Source organism: Carassius auratus, chromosome 15, assembly GCF_003368295.1.
Source record: "Carassius auratus strain Wakin chromosome 15, ASM336829v1, whole genome shotgun sequence".
NCBI lineage: Eukaryota > Metazoa > Chordata > Actinopteri > Cypriniformes > Cyprinidae > Carassius > Carassius auratus.
Genome location: NC_039257.1, coordinates 17,245,387 through 17,269,971, shown reverse-complemented (window position 1 = coordinate 17,269,971; position 24,585 = coordinate 17,245,387). Strand labels below are relative to the sequence as shown.

The following is a 24,585-nucleotide window of genomic DNA, read 5'->3' as shown; positions in this document are numbered from 1 at the left end:
CAAACACATTAACATTGCCATGTCCATATTACCATGCCAATCCCTCCGTGAGTTATCATGACATAAATTAAGTTATGTATAATAAAACCAAAGTTGCTGTCTCTCTTTTGAAAGTCTATGTAACCAATTTAAATTTTGTTAATCTTCATCATAATAAGTAGTAGTATCTTTTCCCAAGACTTGGATTAAATTGCAGGATTCATATGGATTTGATTTACAATGCCTTTATAACCTTCTGGATCTTATACATTTTGGTTCCCTGGACTTCCAGTAGAGGGAAAGAAACATCTCAGGTTTCATTAAAAATCTTCATTTGTGTTTTGAAAATTAATCAAAGTCTCATGAAGGTGAGTAAATTATGACGGAATTTTTGTTTTTTGCTGAACTATGTCTTGAACTAATGTAATTAATACATTTTTCCAAATGGAACCTGAAGAACCTTAACCTTAAAGCGTTCGTTATACACAACATCCACAAACCTGTATGAATTTCTGTTGAGCACAAAATAAGATATTTTGAAAAATGTTAGGAAACAAACTGTGCAGACTGGTGGTGGTGCTGTAATGGTGTGGGGGGATGTTTTCTTGGCACACTTTAGGCCCCTTAGTGCCAATTTGGCATCGTCTAAATGCCACGGCCTACCTGAGCATTGTTTCTGACCATGTCCATCCCTTTAAGACCACCATGTACCCATCCTCTGATGGCTACTTCCAGCAGGATAATGCACCATGTCACAAAGCTCGAATCATTTAAAATTGGTTTCTTGAACATGACAATGAGTTCACTGTACTAAAATGGCCCCCACAGTCACCAGAGCTCAACCCAATAGAGAACCTTTGGGATGTGGTGGAACGGGAGCTTCGTGCCCTGGATATGCATCCCACAAATCTCCATCAACTGCAAGATGCTATACATATGCTATATATATATCAATATTGGCCAACATTTGTAAAGAATGCTTTCAGCACCTTGTTGAATCAATGCCATGTAGAATTAAACCAGTTCTGAAGGCTAAAGGGGGTCAAACACAGTATTAGTATGGTATATTAGATTAGATTAGATTAGATTAGATTAGATTAGATTAAATTCAACTTTATTGTCACTGCACATGTAGGTACAAGGCAACGAAATGCAGTTAGCATCTAATTAGAAGTGCAATAAGCAGTAAGTACAGAATAAAGGTCTATGATATGTACAATAACTATACAGGTAAGTATTATGGACATAATTCACAGATATTAAATACTATAAGCACGATATACAGATAGGTGTACTATGAACATACTATACAGATGGGCTATGTAAAAGTGTATGTACACTATAGGCAGAACTATGAACATAATTTACAGTATTGCAATGGACAGTAAAGTGCATAGAAAAAAATATTTCAATGTGCAAATGGATTATAAAGTGTTCCTGGATGAACAGGCAGTAGTGCAAGTAATAACAAGTTACTTTTTGCTTGTTGTGAGTAAATAAATAAATCATAGTGTTGAAGAGGGGGAGGAGTCTATGTGTGGTGTGGGGGGTGTTGAGGGGTGTCAGAGGGCAGAGTTCAGCAAGGAGACAGCTTTAGGGAAAAAGCTGTTCCTGAATCTTGTGGTCCTTGTCCGGAGGCTCCTGAAACGCCTTCCGGAGGGGAGGAGGTTAAACAGTTTGTGGTCAGGATGAGAGGAGTCCTTGAGAATGCTGCGAGCTCGACGTAGACAGCGTTTCCTCTGGATGTCCTCAAGAGCAGGAAGTGGTGTCCCTGTGATGCGCTGGGCAGTTTTCACCACCCTCTGCAGTGCCTTGCGGTCAGCCACTGAGCAGTTCCCATACTAGACTGTGATGCAACTGGTCAGGATGCTCTCGATCGCACACCGGTAAAAGTTCACCAGGATGGTTGAAGACAGCTGGTTCTTCTTCAGTGTCCTGAGGAAGAAAAGGCGCTGGTGAGCCTTTTTGACCAGGCTGGAGGTGTTTGTAGTCCAGGACAGGTCCTCCGAGATGGTGGTTCCCAGGAACTTGAAGCTGGAGACACGTTCAACAACCATCCCGTTAATGTGGATGGGGTCATGCGTGCTTCCTTTCTTCTTCCTGAAGTCCACAATGAGCTCCTTGGTCTTATTGGTGTTAAGGAGCAGGTTATTGTCAGCGCACCATGTGGCCAGGTGCTGTACCTCTTCCCTGTAGGCAGTCTCATCGTTGTCACTGATGAGGCCAATCACCGTGGTGTCATCTGCAAACTTAATGATGGAGTTGGATCCATGCACAGGCTTGCAGTCGTGGGTGTAAAGGGAGTAGAGGAATGGGCTCAGCACACAGCCCTGTGGTACGCCAGTGTTAAGTGTGATGGTGGTGGAGTGGTTGTGGCCTGACCAAACATGCTGAGGCCTGTTGGTCAGAAAGTCCATAATCCAGTTGCAGAGGGAGGTGTTAATGTCCAGGTCTCCAAGTTTTGTGGTCAGCTTGGAGGGAATGACGGTGTTAAATGCTGAACTGAAGTCAACAAACAACATCCTAACATACGTGTTGTTATGGTCCAGGTGTGTGAGTGCAGAGTGCAGCACTGTGCATACTGCATCCTCTGTGCTCCTTTTGCTGTGGAAGGCATATATATAGGGGCTCAGTGGTTCATGTAGGTTGTCTACAAACCGGAAGGTTGGTGGTCCAATCCCCGGCTCCAACTGACCAAGTGTCGAGGTGTCCTTGACCAAGGCACCTAACCCCAGCTGCTCACATGCATGGCTGACACCCCCACCATCGGTGTATGAATGAATGGGTGAATGTGAGGCAACTTGTAAAGCGCTTTGGATGGCCACGGGTCTGCTGAAAGCGCTATATAAAGTCAGTCCATTTACCTTTTTTATATATATATATATATATATATATATATATATATATATATATATATAATTTTAATATTATTTTTATATTTTATTTTTTAGGTAATGTTTCATTTACAAATATCATTAAGTTGCATAACATGACATTTTGTGGCCTAAACAAAATTTCTCTTATAAAACTGTCAAATTATTTGATATTTTAAGAGTCTTCTTTTGAATTACTTATTTCAGTTTTTACTGTATCTCTGCAAATGAATCTTAAACTGAAATTTAATAATATGCCCCTCATAGAAGATGTGTATCAAAGACATTGCATGTATTTTTAATGCATTGTTTAATAAACGAATAAAAAATAACGTCAATAAACTGGGATTCATTTGTATTTTATCTGCTTACAAAGCCGGTTCTGTATCTCTGTGTTAGTCCAGCCTCTTGTGCTCCTGCTGTCCATTATGTTGTGTGACACGCTGGCAGAGGCTTGATTGATGGCAGGTCGATGCCACTCACTGGGCACAGGCTGCTTTTCTGGTTGCTTTGTTCCTGTTGTCTTCTTGGGTCAGGCTCTGGACGATAAGAACCAGATGCAGACCCTGGTCCTGTCCCAGTTCAGGCCCTCAGACTGGACTCGGATGAGTTGATTGTCAACTGGAGTATGTTCCCGGTGAAAAGTGGTCTGGCCAGACTTTAATTATATGCAGGAAGTGCACTGTCCTATTCTTTCTGCTTCACGCCGCAGGCTCATATCATGATGGAGAGACCTTGTGTTGTTACATAGGGTGTTTTATGCACCTATTGAGTAATGGTAATGCCCCGTTGTGGTAATGCAAAATAGAGCTAATACCTATAATATATTATTTGACAAACGAACATTAACCAGTCATTAAGTGGGGAAAAAAAATAATAATATGATGAAATTATTTATTTTTTATTTTTGCAGGTGTCTGGTAGGAAATATAACACAATACTCAAATTATTTAGAATTGTAAAACTGTTAAGACTTAATCTACAAATTAAATTCTCCTCTGAACAAAATACATAAAAATCTGTCTCAACCTTCACTGAAAAACAAAACAAAAAACAAGACAGATTATCATCAGAAGTTTATTTAAAACTCAGTGTAGTGACAAGTATGGGATATTTTTGCATAAAGCCACAAATATGACAATTTAAGTACAAAAGTCTTGATGTTTGATTGATTTTTGAGAGAGAATTTTTTTTCAAGTTTAGTTTTCCCCCTTCTATATAACCATGATATGTATTTTCTATCACCCAATTTTTATATTATTTTATTTTATTTTATTTTAAAATGAAATAAGCAGGAGGTGGTCCCAATGTAAAGGGCTGCAAAGCTGCATTTATTCAATAACAATTTATATATATAATTATTGAATAAATGAACTAGTTAAATTTATTCAATTTTTAACCAAAAAAAAAAAAAAAATCCTCTAAGTCACTCCAATGGTGTTTAATAAACAATACTTACTATTTTATATATATTATATATATGTATGTATGCATGCATGTATGTATATATGTGTGTGTCACTTTAACGTGCATCCTTGCTCAATAAAAGAAGTAATTTCTTAAATATATATATATATTAGGGGTGTAACGATACGCGTATTCGTATTGAACCGTTCGGGACGAGTGTGTCAGTATCTGGGAAAAGACGAAAAACAGAAACATACACGCAACAAACTATCCCCGCAGCATTTAGACAGACATTTCCAACTGACTCAAACAGGGCAAAAGACATCACCGCGGCGATTGTTATGCTTCATTTACGTTACATTTAGATTATAGCCGCGGATATGAGACCTTACTATTTACCATTCATTCTGTCATCACCATTATAGCTCACTCATATATCTTACTGACCCCAAACTTTTAAATAGTAGTGAAGAAAAGTTACAAATTGCCATTACGATTGGAACAGAAATATATTATTTAATCAAAATAATACATAACATTTCATGGTGAGTTTAGAAATATTAATTGACAGTAATTGTTTTCAATAAACCTGCGACTGAACTCCAATTTGACAGTACAGCAAAGTGACAGACATTAAATGAACTCAGTAAGAGTTTTGTCATCATCCATTTATCCTCCACCTCACCCTGCTTTCATTGACACCGTGTGTCTGCTATTTTCTGCTATTTTATCTCCATCAGTCGGTCTGGCTCAGCATCTGTCCATTCTCGCACTCTTTTCTGGGTAATTATATAAACTGGCAAACCCGTGGTGTGGCGGTTTGGGGCTGCCGCATGTCCTCGGGTGAGAAGCCGCTAATGATTGAGCCCCACTGGGACGCTGCTCTGTAGGTCACCGGCAGGTGCCAATGGCTCCGTCATTACCTCTCGCTGGCAGCTTATGGAGGGGACCATCAAATGATCCATTTGCTTTTTGGCCCAGGAAAGAGAGAGATAGGGAGACTCAGGATTGATGGCTCCCGCGGGTGCATTCACACGGCGAGAGACGCTCCGTTATCGATCTGCTCTCCTGTACTGACAGTCGTGTGACTGAGCGCAGCAGCAGGAGGAAGAGGAGAGGAACGACACACACTGCTCTTTTCTCACTCGTTTGGAAAGTGGCCTGGAAACCGAGTGCCTTAAGCCAGTTTACTTCGAGTGTGGTTGTAAAGTTAGGGAAAAATGTAGGTTATATGAATAAACATACCATTTAGTTAGTTTTTAAAGACATTTGGTTTACAAGGACACAGAAAGATAAACCATGTTCACCTACACTCTCAGGAAAAAAAAAAGGTACAAAAGCTGTCAATCGGGCAGTATCTACTCAAAAAGTCAATTTTTATACTTTTTTAAGTATAAATATGTACACTTTAAGTACTAACACTTAAGTACTGACCACCAGTATGGACCCTTTAGGTACGAAGATTACAGTGACCGCTTTTGTACCTTTTTTCCTATCCATATGTATGTTCATGTTTTTGTTAGTGCCGTCAAACAATTAATTGCAAATAATGGCATCCAAAATAATAATAATCATCTATTTGTGTGTGTGTGTATATACTGCGTATATTTATTATGTATCTATAAAAACAAACACATACAGCATATTTTGAAAATATTTACATGTATATATTTATATTCATATAATTTCTATTATATATAAATATATTGAATATATAAACATGACACATTTTTCTTAAATAATATACATATCATATATACATATACTACATATCAACAACAATTTTTATTTTGGATGCCATTAATCACAATTAAAAAGATGCTCATCAAGGCTGTATTTATTTTATCTACAATACAATAAAAGTGATAGTACTGTGTAATGTTTAAGTTTAAAATAAATGTTTTCTGTTTTAATATATATATATATTCAGTCTTTAGCATTGATATTTTACAAATATTTCTTATAAATCATCATATAATATAATATAATGAATATTTTTTTAAATAAATGAAACTATCATTTTTGTGTGCATTTATTTTCTCGAACACAACACCTTTTGGCTTCTATTTCATAATATATAATAATATAATTACAATTTCCCAGGGCCGTCTAGTATTACACAAGTTTTTCAAGTTAAGACATTGTATGTTGCATTATATTGAAATGTCTATATAATTACTCTAAAAGTTGTTGTAACACTGGTTAATTAATATTACCAAATGTATTATATTAAATTTGATTATATTAATAGGAATTTACAAGCCCTTTTCAGTCCTGCTGTCTGAAGATCCTGTAACCCTCCCGCACATCTACTCCTCTACAGATCATTGAAAAAACACACTCTGACATTAAATTCACACTCTGCCTTCGGATGCCCTTTAGAAAGGAAAGCTTCTGTACTCTTATCGGAGACACATGATGAGTTTTTAATATCTGCGAGTGAATAGTTTTGCTCAAGCTATAAATAACAATGCCGATAGTACACAAAGGTTTAAATGACTCTTTCCGTTTCTGATCAATGTTTTTGTGCTGGGTAATAGCTTTATTTTAGACAGCTTTAGAAATCTTCTTCTCCATGAGAAAAGACAGTGTGGCATAATAAACCTTTCCTGACATAACAAATCAAAATTAAGCCGTTATCTACTCACTCACGTCATTCCAAACTCACTTTTTTACAGACTTTTTTTTATTTATTTTTTCTCTGTGGAACAGAAATAAAGCCATTTAGCACAATGTCCAGGCTGCTTATTTCCATACATTAAAACATACATTTTTCCACAAAATTCAAAGCTTAACTTTTCTTTTTGAGTGAGTTGTTGCTTTAAAACCTGGCACAAACACAAGTTGCCACGTAATTTTTCCTGGCCTCCCTGTCTATGGTTGTAATCTAGGGCATATGGGTAAAAACAGAAAGCGTTTGATCTATTATTCATCATTAGTTCATTCAGTTTGTATATCTAAAGCAAGTACCAAGCTAAAAATATTAGTAAACACAAATGTTTCCCAGGATCATTTCACATTTAATAATAAGTGGTTATCACTTTAATAATCATGCAGCTCTCTCTTTAAAAATACTCTTATACCATTCAGAAGCGGCTTGTTGCCTCAGAATATATATATAAAATTATTATTATTATTATTTTTTTTTTTGGAAACCCAATTTAATAATTTCAGAAGTCTTTTTTTTTTTTTTTTTTTTTACATTATTTTATAAGACTTCTTTCACCTCCAGTGGTCAGACTGAACTCAAATGTCCTCTTTGCTTGTACCATGTGACCTTTCTGCATGAGATTGGCCCTTTATCCCTGCTCTCTGGCAGCTGTAAACACGTTTTCTCTTACCTCTTTGCTTGTGCCCACGTCCCGACCCTCTCTCTGTGCCCTTGCCGTTACATCCCTCATTTGTCTCTCTTCCCAGGTGGTTGTTCACACCAGAGCAGGAGAGCGCCTGTACCGAATCTCACCTTGGGCAAAGTATGTGGCCAGGCATGAGAAGTCCGTCATCTATGATTGGGTACATTGGGACCCTCCTCAACCTTACATTGTAAGTGATTATTTCCCCCCAGCCACAAGAGGTGTGCCACAACCTTTTATTTTGTTGTGAACTATAATGGGTTCCTTAACTTTTTGACCCTTCTATTTAAGTGTAACTATGCACATGTAATGAATTCTTAATTCGGATGACCATGCAAGTGTGAAAAGTATGATAGTTTATTTCTGCCACTTAATAAAAAAAGTAAAAAAAAAAAGGTTATTGTGATTTTATTTTTTTTTTATCTCACAATTCTAACTTTTTTCAAAGAATTGATGATTTATGTCCTAAAGTTCAAACTTTTTCTTTAATCAGAATTAGTTTATGTCTGGCGATTCTAACTATACTTTAATCAGGAGTTTACATCCTGCATTATTTCTTCTTCTTCTTTGCAGAATTCTAAATTTACGTCTTGTAATTCTGGCCTTTTCCTTAGAATTTTAAGTTTACCTCCCACTGTACTTTTTTATATTTTTTTTTATTTAAATAGAATTCTAAGTTTACATTTTGGCATTCTTCTCTGAATTTTTGAGTTTACCTCTTGCAATCAAGAATTATTATTATTATTATTATTATTGTAATTCTGAGTTTACATCTTGCGGTTTTATTTTATTTTTCTTGAACTTCTAAGTTTACGTCTCGCAGTTCTGACCTTTTTTATTCTAAGTTTACATTCTGGAATTCTTAACTTTTTTTTTTAGGAGAAATCTAATTGTACAACTTGCAGTTCTGGCATTTCCTCTGAATTCTGAGATTACATACCACAATTGTAACTTTTTTCCCCCTCAGAATTCTAAGATTTTTACATTGCACAATTTTGGCATTTTTCTCTGATTTTTGAGTTTACTGTACATCTTGCATTTTTTTTTTTTTCTTGGTATTCAGTTTACGCCTTGAAATTCTGATTCCCACTATTGTAAATATACAATCCCATATCCCAAAGAGTGAGATAATTGTGAGATAAAATTATGCAATAACCTTAAAAAAAAAAGAAAAAAAATGTGTGTGTGTGTGTGTGTGTATGTATGTATGTATGTATGTATGTATGTTTGTTTGTTTGTTTGTTTATTTTTTATTCCATGGAAGAAATTCGCTTTCATAAAACTACTCTAGTTAGGGCATGCAGTTTCCAAGCAAAGCAAACTGTTTCTGAAAACGGGAGGATAAAGAAAACATATTTATGAATACATGAGCCATTTCATTGCTTTCTACTTAGAGTAATTTTGCTTTAATGTCAAGTCAAGCCTGTGAACATCATCTCCTCAGACTATGAATTATATATGCCCGTTAATGTCCTCCAGTCATGAGTCATGATTTGCTGAGATTCCCCAAATTAGCTCCTGTCAGCTCTGTTCAGCGCCTGCATCTTATCTTCAGTTGTATTGGCATGCACTGTGATGTTAAATTTGGATGAAGAATTATTCCAGAGATATTTCCCTGCTGTTTCTGTGCCAGCACAAGCACCCTCGTCCACAGAAGCCCAGGAGCTTACGGATATACGAGTCCCACGTTGGCATTGCTTCTCCGGAGGGCAAAGTGGCATCCTACAGCAACTTTACACACAACGTGCTGCCTAGGATCAAAGATCTTGGTAAGAAACCACGTCTCTAACACAAAATGTTGGCGTAATTATAATTTATACTTGATAGACTTTGGTTCAAAGTAGTTTTATCATGACTAGTTTGACAAAAACAGCTTATTTTATTACTTTGTGTTGTGATGTGTGTTGTTTTTTGCATTGGTTTTATGTTGGTTTTATATATTTATTCATTTATTTATTTTTAGCATTGCCTTAGCACTTTTTATTCAAACAAATTACTATGTCCATAGTTTTTTATAATTTATTTTATTGCTTTATTTAGTTTGAGGGTATTTTTACCCTACTTACTTTTTTTTTGCTTTGACAGTTTTACAAAGGCTTTAAACATTTCTTAAAACAAATGACTTAAACCGCGCAAGAGTGTGTCCCTTGAACGATTCAACGTTGGTATTTTTCTCTGTGCCCTTTTGAAACAAAATATTATTTTCAGTTTAGAATTTGGCACAAGTTTTAATATTCTTTCTTTCGTCAAATCATTGTTTTACCGAATGTAATTACTAACAAAAAGCACAATGGGCGTCATCACTAGCTGTCCTGTAAAGCACTTTATTCTTTTTAATGCATTACAGAGAAGTACTGAAATACTATGGTGGAGCAGTTTCATGTTTTTTGGAGATACACCATGACAGTACCATAATATACCTTGGAGTATCATTTTGGACAATAGTATATATCAAAGTATTACCATCACACTATATTTTCAATAAGGATCCCAGCATTATTTTTAGCCTGGAGAGGGGTTATGTTCTACTTGCCAACATTCCTCCTTCATAACAAAGTATCTGAGCTGCAGTGGTGCTTATCCTGACAGACCTGCTGCATTGATGATGAGCCACTGGCCTCGGCGCCAGTGTTCTGGGGAGGCTGCTCTCTCAACCAAGCCCCTCTGTGCAGGTCAACACCCTGTTTACGGGCTAAAGCTGTCATGAGGAGTGTTCATTAGTGCTGTCGTGAATGAGGGCTGGAGAGAGGGGTGTTTGAGTGTGCCGATGTGTTTTAGAGATGCAGGGGGTATTTTCAAGTGTTTACCAGAGCCTGTGGATTAGAGATTGGGGTGATGTGACCGTTAGAGAGTTAGTTTGCCAAATTTAAAGAAAATTCTTTAAACATAAAACTTAAAACATAAAAAATTATATTTAATGAATGTGAATGGGGACTCTCGCTCAGATATAGATTTTTATGTGATAAACAACTGGGAAGTACTGAGAATCTTTTGGAAAGCTCTTATCAGATAATTAATAATAACAGCGATTTGGAAGAAATCCATGCCAGCTTTTCACTTTTTCTAATGGGCGGAAATCAATAAGGAAATTTAATATTAAAGTGAGTTAGAAACGGAAGAGGAGGAGGGAAGTAAAAACAAAACATACGTGTAGGTTGTATTGGAATGGGACGCACGCTACCTGAAGGTCGTTGCTGTTTTGTGCTGGAATCTGTGCATGGGCTGACTGGGTGCGATCGCCAAAGTGTCGGAGAAATTGAGCTCTACTGCATGGTTCGGACGCCTGCCTGCACACAATCCAGTCTGGTTCGTTCGCCTGCCTCAGGTACTAGTGAAGTTGTCCATCATTTGTTAACCTCACGTCAAGTCTCCAAACTGTCCCCGGCCCGGGATTAGCGGCCGCTACACAGACTTCACACAGCCAACACACACATACACTCTCATTGCACACGCACACACATACACCCATAAGCAAACACTCGTTGGGATTATTTATTTTTCTTTGTTTTTTTTTTTTCTTCTCTCGTTTTTTTTTTCCTTTGATGAAAATTGAACTTTAAGACACTTGTGAATCAAGGACTCTCGTGATTTTGTGATTGTTTATGAAATCTTGAATTGAACTTGAACCGCAATATTGATACTTTCTGTTTACAATTTCTTCTGTCATTTGTTATGTGAAGTAACGAAAAAAAAAATAAACGGTGTGAAAATTTAACTTCATGTAGTTTTTTTTTTTGGAAACATTTTTTTTCTTAAAATATATTTTTTGTTGTAGTTGTGTAACAGTGGCTTGAGCTATTTACGGGGAAACCGAAATTAGTTACGCATTATAAATAAATAAATAAATAAATATTTTATTTGCTTGACAAGTTTGCTTGTCTGGCGCCCGAACAATTTAAATTAAATTTACATTTATTAAATAAAATTATTTTTGGGGCAGCCACCGTTACAAACATGTATCGATCTGTTTGTGACTGAGGTTAGATATAGTTCACAAAAACCATTCTAAACCAGACTGTTCTTGTTTTTTCATTTCTAGAGTCAAAGCATTTAACCGCTCACTGGAGAGGATACACATGAGTGAAAAATGACTTCAATTCAGGATGCTCTTCTGTGACTGCTAAATGCATGGAAAAGAGCAACCAGCACAATATTTAACATTTCTCCATTAGTGTATCACTCAAAAACAAAGACATACAGGTTTGGAGTAAAATGAGAGTAAATGATAACATATTTTTTTTTTTTTTTTGTTTTTTTGAGTGAATGATCTCTTTAATAACAACCATTATCTTTTGCTTCCAGGATCCTGGACTCTGTTTTGAAACATTTATTGTTGATAGGAATATTTGTCTAGAGTTGCCTGCGGTGTAGGCAGAGGGCTTATATTTATATATATATATATATATATATATATATATATATATATATATATATATATATATATATATATATATATATATATATATATATATTACAGCAGAAGTTCCAAACGTTTATCTCAGTCAGAGAGTCTGAATCCATTGAAGTGCTTATAAAAGGACTGGAGTATTCTTTGAAATAAATGGTAATTTTCTTCATTTCAGTATGAGTATTGAGTAGGTGGTGGCCTAATTACATCCAAATTAGAAGTAGATTATCACTTTTAGAACTGGAATAGATCTTTTTAAGAATCTGCCTCATTCATCCCTTTTTGTTTGTTATTGTTTTTTGTTTGCATTGATCTTTCGTTATTCGCTATGTACGTTTGCATTTATTTGTCTGTCTGTCTATCTGTCTATCTCTCTATCTATCTATCTGTCTTTCTGTCTATCTATCTGTCTTTACCCATCTATACACAGGCACAGTAATTCTATAGACATATCATGGAGGTTGACTCTTTTAGCATCTTAGAAACATGGGAATCTTTAAAAACATTAAAGGGGGGGTGGGGGGGGGGGTGAAATGCTCGTTTTCACTCAATATCCTGTTAATCTTGAGTACCTATAGAGTAGTACTGCATCCTTCATAACTCCAAAAAGTCTTTAGTTTTATTATATTCATAAGAGAAAGATAGTCTGTACCGATTTTTCCCGGAAAAACACGACCGACTGGAGGCGTGAAGTGTGGGCGGAGCTAAAGAATCACGAGCGCGAATAGGCTTTTGCGTTGAGAGCGTTTGGAAGCTTTGACATTACCTTGAGGAAAAAAACATCCAAAACAAACCATGGCTTACAGTCAGATTCGGCCGTTTATTTATGATCCAGAATCAGATCCCGAGGCTGAAACTGAACGAGAGCAGCAGCAGCAACGACTCGCTCCGAGTGGGGCTCAAACCCGGGTCTCTGGCATGGGAGGGGACGCACTAACAAGGAGGCAGAGATATTTTAAGCAGTTTTACTCACCGCCTGCGGTTCCAACTCACGATCGTGACCCTTTTTCGTTGGGATTGCATCATCCTTAAGAAATAAACGATACGCAAATCCGTCGTCAAACTGGGCCTTGTTTGTTAAACAAGCATCAAAAACACTTGCACAACTCCGTTGATGCTCTGTAAAAAATAAACTCCATCCACTGGTCCCTTAATGCTGTTTTTTTTGGTAATCTGTGCAGAGTGGTCTTGCCCTGGCAACCAAAAACAAACTTATTTTGTGACATTTCGCGACGCTCTCGCTCTGATCAGTGAAGTCTGTTGTGCTCTCAGTGCTCTGCTATACGGGAGCGCGCGCTCTTCCGGCAGACGTGCCATTAGGACACATATAAGGAAATTCTGCTCCATCTAACGTCACACAAACCCATACTCGAAAAAACTTTCCAAAACTTGTGACAAACCGGAAGGAGTATTTTGGGAACAAAAATACTCCTTCAAACGTACAACTTAATTTTTGAAACTTTGTCCATGTTTAGCATGGGAATCCAACTCTTTAACAGTGTAAAAAACTCAGTATGCATGAAATAGCATTTCACCCCCCCTTTCTTTCTCGTAGGCAATACAGAAGTATGTATGCCTGCATGTTTAGATTGAAAATGACCGTATTCCCACATAAAGTCCTACGATGCCATTCAGAGTAAAAACAAAAAAATAAAATATTATGGTAGAATAATTAATTCATATGTCCATGCACTAAACCAGTATGTTGTTGCATTGGATCTGTTGCTCCCTTGAGTTCTCATTGTTTTGTGGTATCCAGTTGCATTTCCCTAGACAATTGTGGTTCTGGCATCTAAAAAGTATCGAAAAGTGCTCTCTGTGTGTGTGTGCGCGCATTCGCTCATGCATCGTCAGTGAAACGAGCCCCTGGCGCTGTCACACCTCATCAAAAATCCCCAAACCTTTTCTGAAGCGGGGCGAGGAAGATAGCTAGATAGATAGATAGATAGATAGATAGATAGATAGATAAATAAATAAACCATTCTGCTCAAAAAAAAAAAAAAACTATGTGAGACAAGCCTGGATCTCTCTCTTGAGTTCTTCCAGTACAGATTCAAAGCCGTGTCAGTTCAGCTACAGCCTGCGTGGGGAACCGAAATGCTGGTTTTGTGGCTGATCTGGACAAATAAGACTTGTGTATGACCCGATGAGTCATTCAAACGGGGAATCCGGGTGGCCACTTTGTGTTCACATAAAAGACCAGCTTCTGTAGTAGACACTTACTGGTCATAGCTGAAGGGGGGGGGGGGGGGGGGTTATGTTGGGATGGCAGCTGTATCTATTGTACTTTGGTTGATTGGGTTCAACCTGAGTAGTGTTTTCCTGATAATATTTTTTGTGGCCTTGACAATTTAGTATTTTTGCTTGATTGTTGTATAATATCCTCTTGTTAATGAAAACAGCTGTTTTGAAATCATGTGAAGCCATGGTTCTCTATGTGGGCATTTGGTACACACACTGCTGTGGGGATGACACAACATCAGCAGAACAGCAGAATTTGTACTTTTTTTTTGCTGCCACATGTTTTGGTTTTGCAGGGAAATTAGTATAGCTAAATGTCACAGCTGTAACTAAAAAAATGTCTCCGTTACGTATGTAACACTTCTTCTCTGAAGGAGGATGTGGAGACGTCACGTTGGTGACTGACGAATTGTGATCTTGAGAGACCAGTCTGCCTTGAGTGTAAATTAATCAAGCCAATGCACATTGGCATGCGATTATTGCATCCAGCTGCCGCTGATCACAGCGTGAGCATAAACAGGTGCAATGTGACCGGCCGCTCAGCGGTGGTACAGCAGCTGTGGCAACGGGATGTGACGTCTCCGTTCTCTCTTTCAGGGAACGAGTCTTACATATGTAACCGATACATTTTCTTTCAGTCCATTACTCTCGATGTCATATCGGTGACCGACGAAATGGGATCCCAACCAAAGGCAATGGGTGCACACCCTGTGCCTGATTAGCCAGGATGATAGCATCCACAATGCAGTGGGTCATTCTCTACTTAGAGATGGCCTTCCCCTTCTGCCGGCCTCTGGACATACAAAGAGAGTTTGAGTGTCCGGTCTATGTAGCATCTCAAGGCTCGGATGGGACAGAGCAAAGCTAGGGCTGGATCTACCTCCTCTGGGGGCAGCGCTTGCAGGCTCACCACCTGAACCCTGAAGGGAGCATTAGTTCTGGGAACCAGGTCCAAGTGGGACAATACAGCGCCACAAGCAGGACATTCTCCTTGTTCTTACTGACCTTGCACAGCATATGTGTGAGAATGCTCACTGGGGAAAACGTATACTTGTGCAGGCCCTGCAAAGCCAGCTGTGTGCCTGGCAGTGAGCAGTTTCTGGAAAGGCAGTCAGGTCTACCAGAGCAGCTCCGTAACATATCCAAATCAGCTAGACTGTCTGGGAAGGAGTCTCCATGCTCCTGGGAGCATATCAAGGGGTGGCAGTGGCTCTGGTTCATGTAGGTTATTTACAAACTGGAAGGTTGGTGGTTCAATCCCCGGCTCCACCTGACCAAGTGTCGAGCTGTCCTTAAGCAAGACACCTAACCCCAGCTGATCCAGATGAGCTGGATGGCGCCTTGAGTGGCTGACACCGCAGTCAGTGTATGAATGAGTGAGTGAAGGGGTGAATGTGAGGCAACTTGTAAAGCACTTAGGATGGGCACGGGGTCTGTTGAAAGCGCTATGTAAATTCAGTCCATTTACCATTTACCATATGCCCAGCACCGACCGCGCATGTTCCTCAGTGAGGCATACTGTCCAACTCCATTCCGAGAAAAGAGATCTTCTACGTCGAGGAGAGTTTGCTCTTTTCCCAGTTGACCCAAAGACCCAACTGGCTGAGATACCGGTGCACCAGGTCCCTGTGCTCACACAACTGCTCATGAGACTGCTAGTATATGCCAGTGGTTGAGATAGTTGAAGATGCCAACACCCTGCACTCTGAGGGGGACAAGAGTCCCCTCCACAACTTTTGTGAAGACACGGGGAGACAAGGACTTGTACTGGAATGCACATTCTTTAAACGTGAACTGCATAAATGGACTTTGGCACAAAATAGTGATGTGCGGGTCGTCTCATAACCTGCGGGTAACCCACGGGTCAGGTTGGGGCGGGTTAAGAAATTGGCACTTTATTGCGGGGCGGATTGGGGCAGGTCACTAAAAACAAAATTTGTAAAAATCCATTTATGTTGCATGGAATTTAGTGGTGGAAATTTTGATTCTTTCAAGAGATTTATTGATTTTCAGTTCGTTCACCAAAATGATTCATTCACTGATTCGTTCAGAGACCATTTCTTCATATTACACAAATACGCCAGCAGTTGGTGGAAAAGAGTGTCTTATGTGTTATGTGTGTAACCACGTTTTTTTGTTGTTTCTTTTTTCAAGAGACGGAAGCTTCCTCCTATGGTCTCCAGCCCCTCTTACTATATATATATATATATATTCTTTTTTCAAGCCCAAAAAAATCTCCAGCAGGTGATAGATAAAGTACATGAACAATGCAGTGCTAATTGAGATAGCATTTGTTACAGTATAGAAACGATTCTGCCTTATTAGGAGATAAAAAGTGTTTGTAGTATATAAACAAATCATTATTATTTGTTATTGTTTAATACATGTGTGTGTGTATATATATATATATATATATATATATAATTTTTTTTTTTTTTTTTCTCGTTAAAAAAATTATAAAAATTAATACTTTAATACATCAAAGAAGCCTGAAAAAATTCTACTCAGCTGTTTTCAACATTATCATAATCAGAGTTTTTTTCTTTTCTTTTCTTTTTTTTTAGCAGCAAATCAGAATATCAGAATAATTTCTGAAGGATCGCGTGACTGGAGTAATTTAAATTTAAAAATTAAATTAAAATTAAATTTATGCATTTAACAGACGCTTTTATCCAGTTCAGTCTAATGATGCAAAATAATTCAGCTTTGGAATCTCAATAAATAACATTTTGAAATGTATTAAAATAGGAAACGGCTATTTTAAATAGGCTAGTAAAAATATTTTAAAACTTTACTGATTTGCAGTATTTGGATCTAATTAATGCAGGCGAGACTTCTTTAAAAAACATTAACAAGCTTACTGTTCAAAAACTTTTGACTGGTAGTGGATACCATATGCAACTTTAATTTTTCTCTAATTTCTAGCTTTTAAATGTCTTAGAAATCTATAACTGCTGGACAATAACAAATAATAATGATTTGTTTATATACTACAAACAATTTTTATCTCCTAATAAGGCAGAATTGTTTCTATGCTGTAACAAATGCTATCTCAATTAGCACTGCATTGTTCATGTACTTTATTTATCACCTGCTGGAGATTTTTTTGCGATGTACTGTATTACAGTACGTGTTTTTAGAAGCAATATAACAGCTTTATGTGATGAACACACAAAATGAACTGTGTGAATGAAAAATGAAAGCAAGGATCTGTTAATAAGCACTGCTCTCTTAATGTCATACACACAGGTTATAACTGTATTCAGCTGATGGCAATCATGGAGCATGCATACTATGCTAGCTTCGGTTACCAGGTGACCAGTTTCTTCGCAGCATCCAGGTAAATCTGTCTGAAATGGGACAATTTTTTATTATTTTAACATGTTATTTTTTATTTTTATTTTTTTGAGTAACCAAGTTGCAAACCTAGTGAAATGCCTTGCAGTAATTTTTGCTTAATTTTGTCACATTCCTTGGACAATTGAATAATTATTATGTCTCAATTCAGTTGTATTCACTCTTTCCACTGCTTCAGGTTTGTTTTTGTCTTTCATTATTATTTCTATGTTCATGCATTTCCTTATAAAATATATGCATTTTCTTAATAAAACATATGCACTGTCTATGGATCGGACATGATTTACATTTGACTGCAGGTGGTATTCTGTATATAACTTTGTATGTGACAAATTAAATCTTGAATCTTGTCTTCTGTCTAGAGGCCATTCACACAGAACGTGTTTTTGCATTCTGCTGTGTTTGACCATGTTTGACCATCGTATTCGTGTCTTGCTTCTTTTGCAACATCTCATGCATGACACAACATTTCCCAAAACTCAGCGATCTGAAAAGTAAAAAAAAAAACAAAAAAAAACATCTCTCTACCTTTTTTTTTTTTCTTCTTCCGGTGTGTCTTCTGCCAGTTTTCTGTGTAAAAAAAACTAATGCTGCTTGATATTATAAACTTTTGATATTTTATTTTAATGTATTATTGTAATTAGGGCTGTCACTAATGATTATTTTGGTAATCGAGTAATTGGTAGATTATTTTGACGATTAATAGTAATCTGATAATTATAATTAAATATTTTTTTATAGTAATAGAAATAGACCTAAGCGAACAATAGGCTTTAAAAGTACCTAAAATACAAATGTAATAGCAATAAGTTAATAATTATTAGTGCAAAAAATAAAGTATCAAATGCAACAAAACTGTTACATAATGTATTATAAACAACAGAGCTAGCCTACATTTCGTAATATAAAAAAAATGCCTGCAGAGGGCGCTAACAGCTTGACGATTGTTTTTACACTTTGTGATCTAATCCTTGCTTCATATTGACATTTAATTCAAATGACCATTTAATATTTGGCCAGGTCTTTATGAAAGAAATACTGTCATTGTCATTTCTTGAAAAATTGTGGACATCAAAACGTTTATACTCAGAATGAGGGTGTGACGAGTGGGGCGGGGCCAAGGGACGTGGGAACGAGGAGTGAGGCCAGGTGTAGTGATTGGAGATACGCTGCACCTGCGCCCCAGCGCCGGTCTCGAGTCCAACGTAGGAGATGGAAGGATATAAAACTGGAGCGACGACCATGAAGGACGAGAGAGGAACAGGCCTGGGCCATTATTTTATGTTTGCTTTTTATTTTGTGCGCACCAGTCGTCCGTGAGGGGCTGGTGCGCTGTTTTGTGTTTATTTTTGTCATTAAAGTTTCATTTTGATTCTGCGCCGGTTCCCGCCTCCTTCCCGACGATGATGGAGTTTTTATCATTACAGAGGGTTTAAACTTTTATTTTGAAATTGCGACACTCGCGTATTCTCCTGTGTTTGCGTAGGTTTATAAATGATCAGATAAAATGGCACATGCTGCTTTCTCAGTAGAATGTTATAATAAACCCAAACTCGCAGGAATATGCAGAGATAGAGTTTGAGATGTTCCACACATGTAAATGATAACAGTTTGTGTGCAGCATTTACTGTGAACAGAGCTACTCTGATATGTGCATATGTAACCAACACACATGTAAATAATTAAAGTGCATATATTAAACCTGCATTGCATAGATGTTATTGAATTGAATTTTGCAGTGTTTGTGAATTCACAATATCATTATGATTTATTATTACTATTTTTTTATATATATTTATATTTTTTAACATATCATGGAGCTTTGGAAAATGATTTATAATTCATCTCATGGATTCTCGACCGTGGAATGCGCCACTTCTGGTATTTTGCCAGTTACTTGACATGTTTTTTTTTATTCAGTACACAAATTGATTCAAGGAATCGTGACAGCCTTAATCGTAATCATAAATACAAGTGTTTTGTAGTGCATATAGTTTTAACGTTTACCACACTATATGCATCTAGCTATTAATCTATAGTGGCTACTAAAATCTTGCAGATTTCAAGGGAAATTGTTTATTCAACAGTGCAAAATAAACAGGATGCTTTGCATTTTGTTAGGCCTGTTGATTTAGCACTTTTTTTTTCTTTTTTTTGTGATAAATTATAGAGAAAAAAAAAAAATAACACATTGAAATTTTGATGTCATCTAATGCTGTTGCTGGTGAACATGATGCAAGGCACATCTGACCATTTGATGAGTCAATTAGAATGCAGTTAAATGCCTCTGATGTTCAGGATATGAGGGCAAAAAATGCCCAGCATGGGTTTTTGTCATGTTTTTATATCATAATATATGGTTGAACAATATCAAACAAGCAAGAGTGTAACCATATAAGCATTTTTTGGGTATTAACACATCGCGTGTGTGTGTGATCGAGAAAGGGTCACACAGTGGAGTTAGTTGTCTTAACCATCCATGGCTTGTGAACTTCAAACACATACAAGCCTCATAACTGTGTCTGTCACGTGACCCTGTTCCCCTTTCGGGCTTGAACTGATGGTAAAACTAAGGATATATATAAAAAAAATTTTTTTTTTTTCGTGTTACACCAAATACACCAAATAATGATCTTTAAAAAAACATCCTAATGACACTTTTAAATCATCTTAGAGAGCAAGGGGGCCCCCTGGTGTTTTTGGGGCCCTACATAGCTTGCATATTTTGCGTATAGGAAGGATCAACTCTGCCTGCATCTCAAATTTGTAAATCTAAAAACATATTCTTGGTGAATCACTCTGAAGACAGCTGTAGTAAGCATCAAGCAACTTAATAAGTGATTGATCTGGATTAGTTGGCAGGAACTCTTGTGAGTCGAAGTTAAAAAAGTGACCCTGGAAATCAACTCTTTGATGCACTTGTTGACCCTCAATGAAAAGGATGCTGCCCTTAGGCCCTTACCATGGTACAATTCACTCATTTGTATATTCTTAATGTTCAAAATGAGATAAATGTAACCCCCTTAGTGAAAACAATAGGCGCACACATACACCATAAGACTGTGTCCCACATCTGTGGCCCCAAATCACAGAGAGGCTCCTCTAACGTGGCCGATAATCTCCCTGTAAACACATTTGCAGTTAATCCTGTGGAGAGGTAGAGACCTCAGATAAAGGAAGACAGGCAGGAATTCTTTATTTATGTGCTTTATTCTGTCGCTTGCCCTTACCGGCTAGTGATGAAGACAGCCTATAGCGCGAGTATAATGTATACAGAGTAATTTCACCCATGATTGATCTCCCTGAGCCGTTTAAAAAGTGCAAGGTCTGGATGCTGGGAAGGGGGTGGAGGCCGAGGGGAGGGGTATTGTTGTCACCCTGCATCACGTTTTCCGGGGGAAAGCGATATGATGATAGCTGGAGGACAGATGAAGCTTCTTGGAGCAATTACACTGAGGAGATACGTGAGGAAGCGCTGATGGAAACGCACCGCTCTTGCCCTTTGTTCCTCAAGGAGCAGTACATCACACCGAATGGAGGCTTTGACCTCTGCTCAGCCGCCATGACGGTGTAAACGATCTGAGATTGATTTCTATTTACAGCCATTTTTGTTTGTTTTTACACGGCAATTGGGCGGCACGGTTGATGTATTTGCACACGTCGTTCTGCTGGCGCTGCTAAACACAACTGTTGTGTAGAGGGGATTTTTCTGAGATGGACACATGCACACATACGTAATGTGGCAGAACTGGGATGGTATCCAGAAGGTTGTAGGTTTGAATCCCAAGAGGACGATCCATGAAGAATGGGCACTGCGCCACTATAATTGCTGATGTTTTGTAAATATTTTTTATTATATTATGTGGGCTAAAGACCGAAGTTTTTTAAGAAATATATTTGAAATTATTTAAAAAATTTATATAATTATTCATGACTTTTAAAATGTTTTTATGTCTTTTTTTAAAGCTTTCAAAGCTATAAAAGAAATCAAATAGGCCTATATTTTCTCTTTATTCATTTATGTAGTCTTTCTGCCTTTATACAGATCGAACAAAAGAAACATTAAAGATTTGTGTTGGAGAGATCAAAATTGGATTGGAGATGGAATGGAAAAAAAATGGAGCCTATTTTATTATCCATTTTATGTTTATTCTTAACTTAAGTTCAGAACAAATGGCTTCTAAGTTTTATGTGTATTTATCTTACACTGTTCGTAACGTGAACAAAACCTTTTTAATCACAGTTTGCAATCGTCAGGCATCATTAGCTCTAACTGTGAAGCCGATTCCAGCAATGTTACACAATTACATTTTCTTTAGCTCATATTGCAGCAAGATGATGTTCTGGATTCCGAAATCAGTGCATTTTGCGATAAACTTAGAAAGATATCTCTATACATTTGAAATAATATGCATACATACATGCATACTGAGTTTTTACACTGTTAAAGAGTTGGATTCCCATGCTAAACATGGACAAAGTTTAAAAAATTAAGTTGTACGTTTGAAGGAGTATTTTTGTTCCCAAAATACTCCTTCCGGTTTGTCACAAGTTTCGGAAAGTTTTTTTCGAGTATGGCTCTGTGTGACGTTAGATGGAGCGGAATTTCCTTATATGTGTCCTAAGGCACTTCTGCCGGAAGAGCGCGCGCTCCCGTATAGCAGAGCACTGAGAGCACAACAGACGTTCACTGATCAGAGCGAGAGCGTCACAAAATGTCACAAAAGAAGTGTGTTTTTGGTTGCCAGGGCAAGACAACCCTGCACAGATAACCAAAGAAAAACAGCATTAAGGGACCAGTGGATGGAGTTTATTTTTACAGAGCATCAACGGAGTTGTGCAAGTGTTTGTGTTTGTTCCCTGCATTTCGAAGATGCTTGTTTTACAAACAAGGCCCAGTTTGACGACGGATTTGCGTATCGTTTATTTCTTAAGGATGATGCAATCCCAATGAAAAAGGGTTACGATCGTGTGTTGGAACCGCTTGCGGTGAGTAAAACTGCTTCAAATATCTCTGCCTCCTTGTTAGTGCGTCCGCCTCCCATCAGAGACTCGGGTTCGAGCCCCGCTCGGAGCGAGTCGTTGCTGCTGCTGCTCTCGTTCAGTTTCAGCCTCGGGATCTGATTCTGGATCATAAATAAACGGCTGAATCTGACTGTTAGTCATGGTTTGTTTTGGATGATGGTTTTTTCCTCACGGTAATGTCACAGCTTCCACATGCTCTCAACGCAAAAGCCTACTCGCGCTGGTGATTCTGTAGCTCCGCCCATACGTCACGCCTCCAGACGCTCGTGTTTTTCCGGGAAAAATCGGTACAGACTATCTTTCTCTTATGAATATAATAAAACTAAAGACTTTTTGGAGTTATGAAGGATGCAGTACTACTCTATAGCTACTCAAGATTAACAGGATATTGAGTGAAAACGAGCATTTCACCCCCCCTTTAACAATCAGACTGCTGCTAGTTTCAAGCTTAACCCAAGACGAAGAGCTTGCCAGACAACCTCTGCCCAGACTGCTCTGATATCTGTCTTCATCTGTTCTCCTCTCCAGTCGTTACGGCACCCCAGAGGAACTCAAGGAGCTGATTGACGTGGCTCACTCTCTGGGTATCATCGTCCTGCTCGATGTGGTGCACAGCCACGCATCCAAAAACACAGAGGACGGGCTGAACAGATTTGACGGCTCTGACTCCTGTTTCTTCCACAGCGGGGCCCGTGGAGAACACAGCCTCTGGGACAGCAGACTCTTCAACTACTCTGGGTGAGACTCAAGTTTGTTTTTCACATTTCAAACACCCAACGCTTCACCTAAGTTACACGGCTCTCTCATCATACAACACCTTTGTAACACAGCATTGTGTAACACAACACAGGGGCCCTTCTAAAATCTAGGCTGCGTTCCAAATCCTAGTGAGCTGCCTACAGAAGCAGCATAGACACGCTTTCGACTGGAAGACTGTTCCAGTAATTATGCTGCCTTCGAAGATACCTAGTTTTTTTTTTTTGCCAAATTGTTCTACAGGGCTGAAGATCTCCCTTCAAACCTACAGTTGAAATTTAGCTTTAACTTATACTTAACAAGAAATAGAAAAGTATTAATGGTAGATTTGTCTCTGCAAGCAAATAATTAAACAAATGAATAACTCATTAATAAGTTCTAAAGCATACATTGGATGGACAATTTTTTAATATTATATGTGCATTCATATTTTTTTTTTCCGTATTACCTTTGCATCAGATTGCAAAAAATAATAATAATAATAATTTACTCTGCTGTGAGGATGTGTTTTTTGCATTGTTTGTAGGATTAAAGGTAAACTGCCGTTATCGATTTCTGTTATCGATCGTGGAGTTTTTTTGTTATTTGAGCAAATGGTTCCTCCAGACATATATTTGATGTAGTTTCCCATTCAACACTATAGATGTTTATCCAACTAGGACGACTTCAGCCTGCCGAGAAACCTGGAAATGTGAAGGAAAATTTGTTAGAAATATTTGTATAGTCCTTTAAAAAATAATAGTGTTAGAATGGTGACAAGCTTGGAGAAAAAAGGAAATAAAAAAAAAAAAGATTAACCGTTGGTGGACAGTGGAGTACAGTATACATATTTGCAAAATTTGTGTAAAAATAAATCATATTTGAATAGCGACAAGCTTAATGGAAATAGATCAAATTTGGTGGACAATACTGGAGAAATTCATTATAATTTTTGTACCGTATATTATAATTTTTTTTTAAGTTTGCTTTGTATTTTCATGTTTACTATAATAACGCAGTTAGCTTAGATTAGCAACAAATTAACTGTCAGAATGGCTGATTATTTCACAATTAGTTTTTCTTCTCTAGTTCACTCAAAACACCATTTGTAATTTTTTTTTATGGAGGGTACAAACACATACTTTTTAGGTTTTCCGTTGTTTTGCTCTCCATATTTTTTTGTTCCTCTCAACAGCGTAGGCAGCCA

The 24,585-nt window shown here is 37.6% G+C and overlaps 1 protein-coding gene across 1 annotated transcript in view; it reads left to right on the top strand.

The window, feature by feature from the left end:
• LOC113115270 (1,4-alpha-glucan-branching enzyme-like) overlaps window positions 1-24,585 on the top strand; it is a 153,473-nt gene that overhangs the window by 26,921 nt on the left and 101,967 nt on the right. Inside the window, exons 4-7 of the mRNA XM_026282725.1 lie at window positions 7,677-7,802; window positions 9,246-9,381; window positions 17,511-17,601; window positions 23,172-23,381. Of these exons, the coding sequence (XP_026138510.1) occupies window positions 7,677-7,802; window positions 9,246-9,381; window positions 17,511-17,601; window positions 23,172-23,381 (563 nt within the window). The remainder of the gene's footprint in view (window positions 1-7,676; window positions 7,803-9,245; window positions 9,382-17,510; window positions 17,602-23,171; window positions 23,382-24,585) is intronic.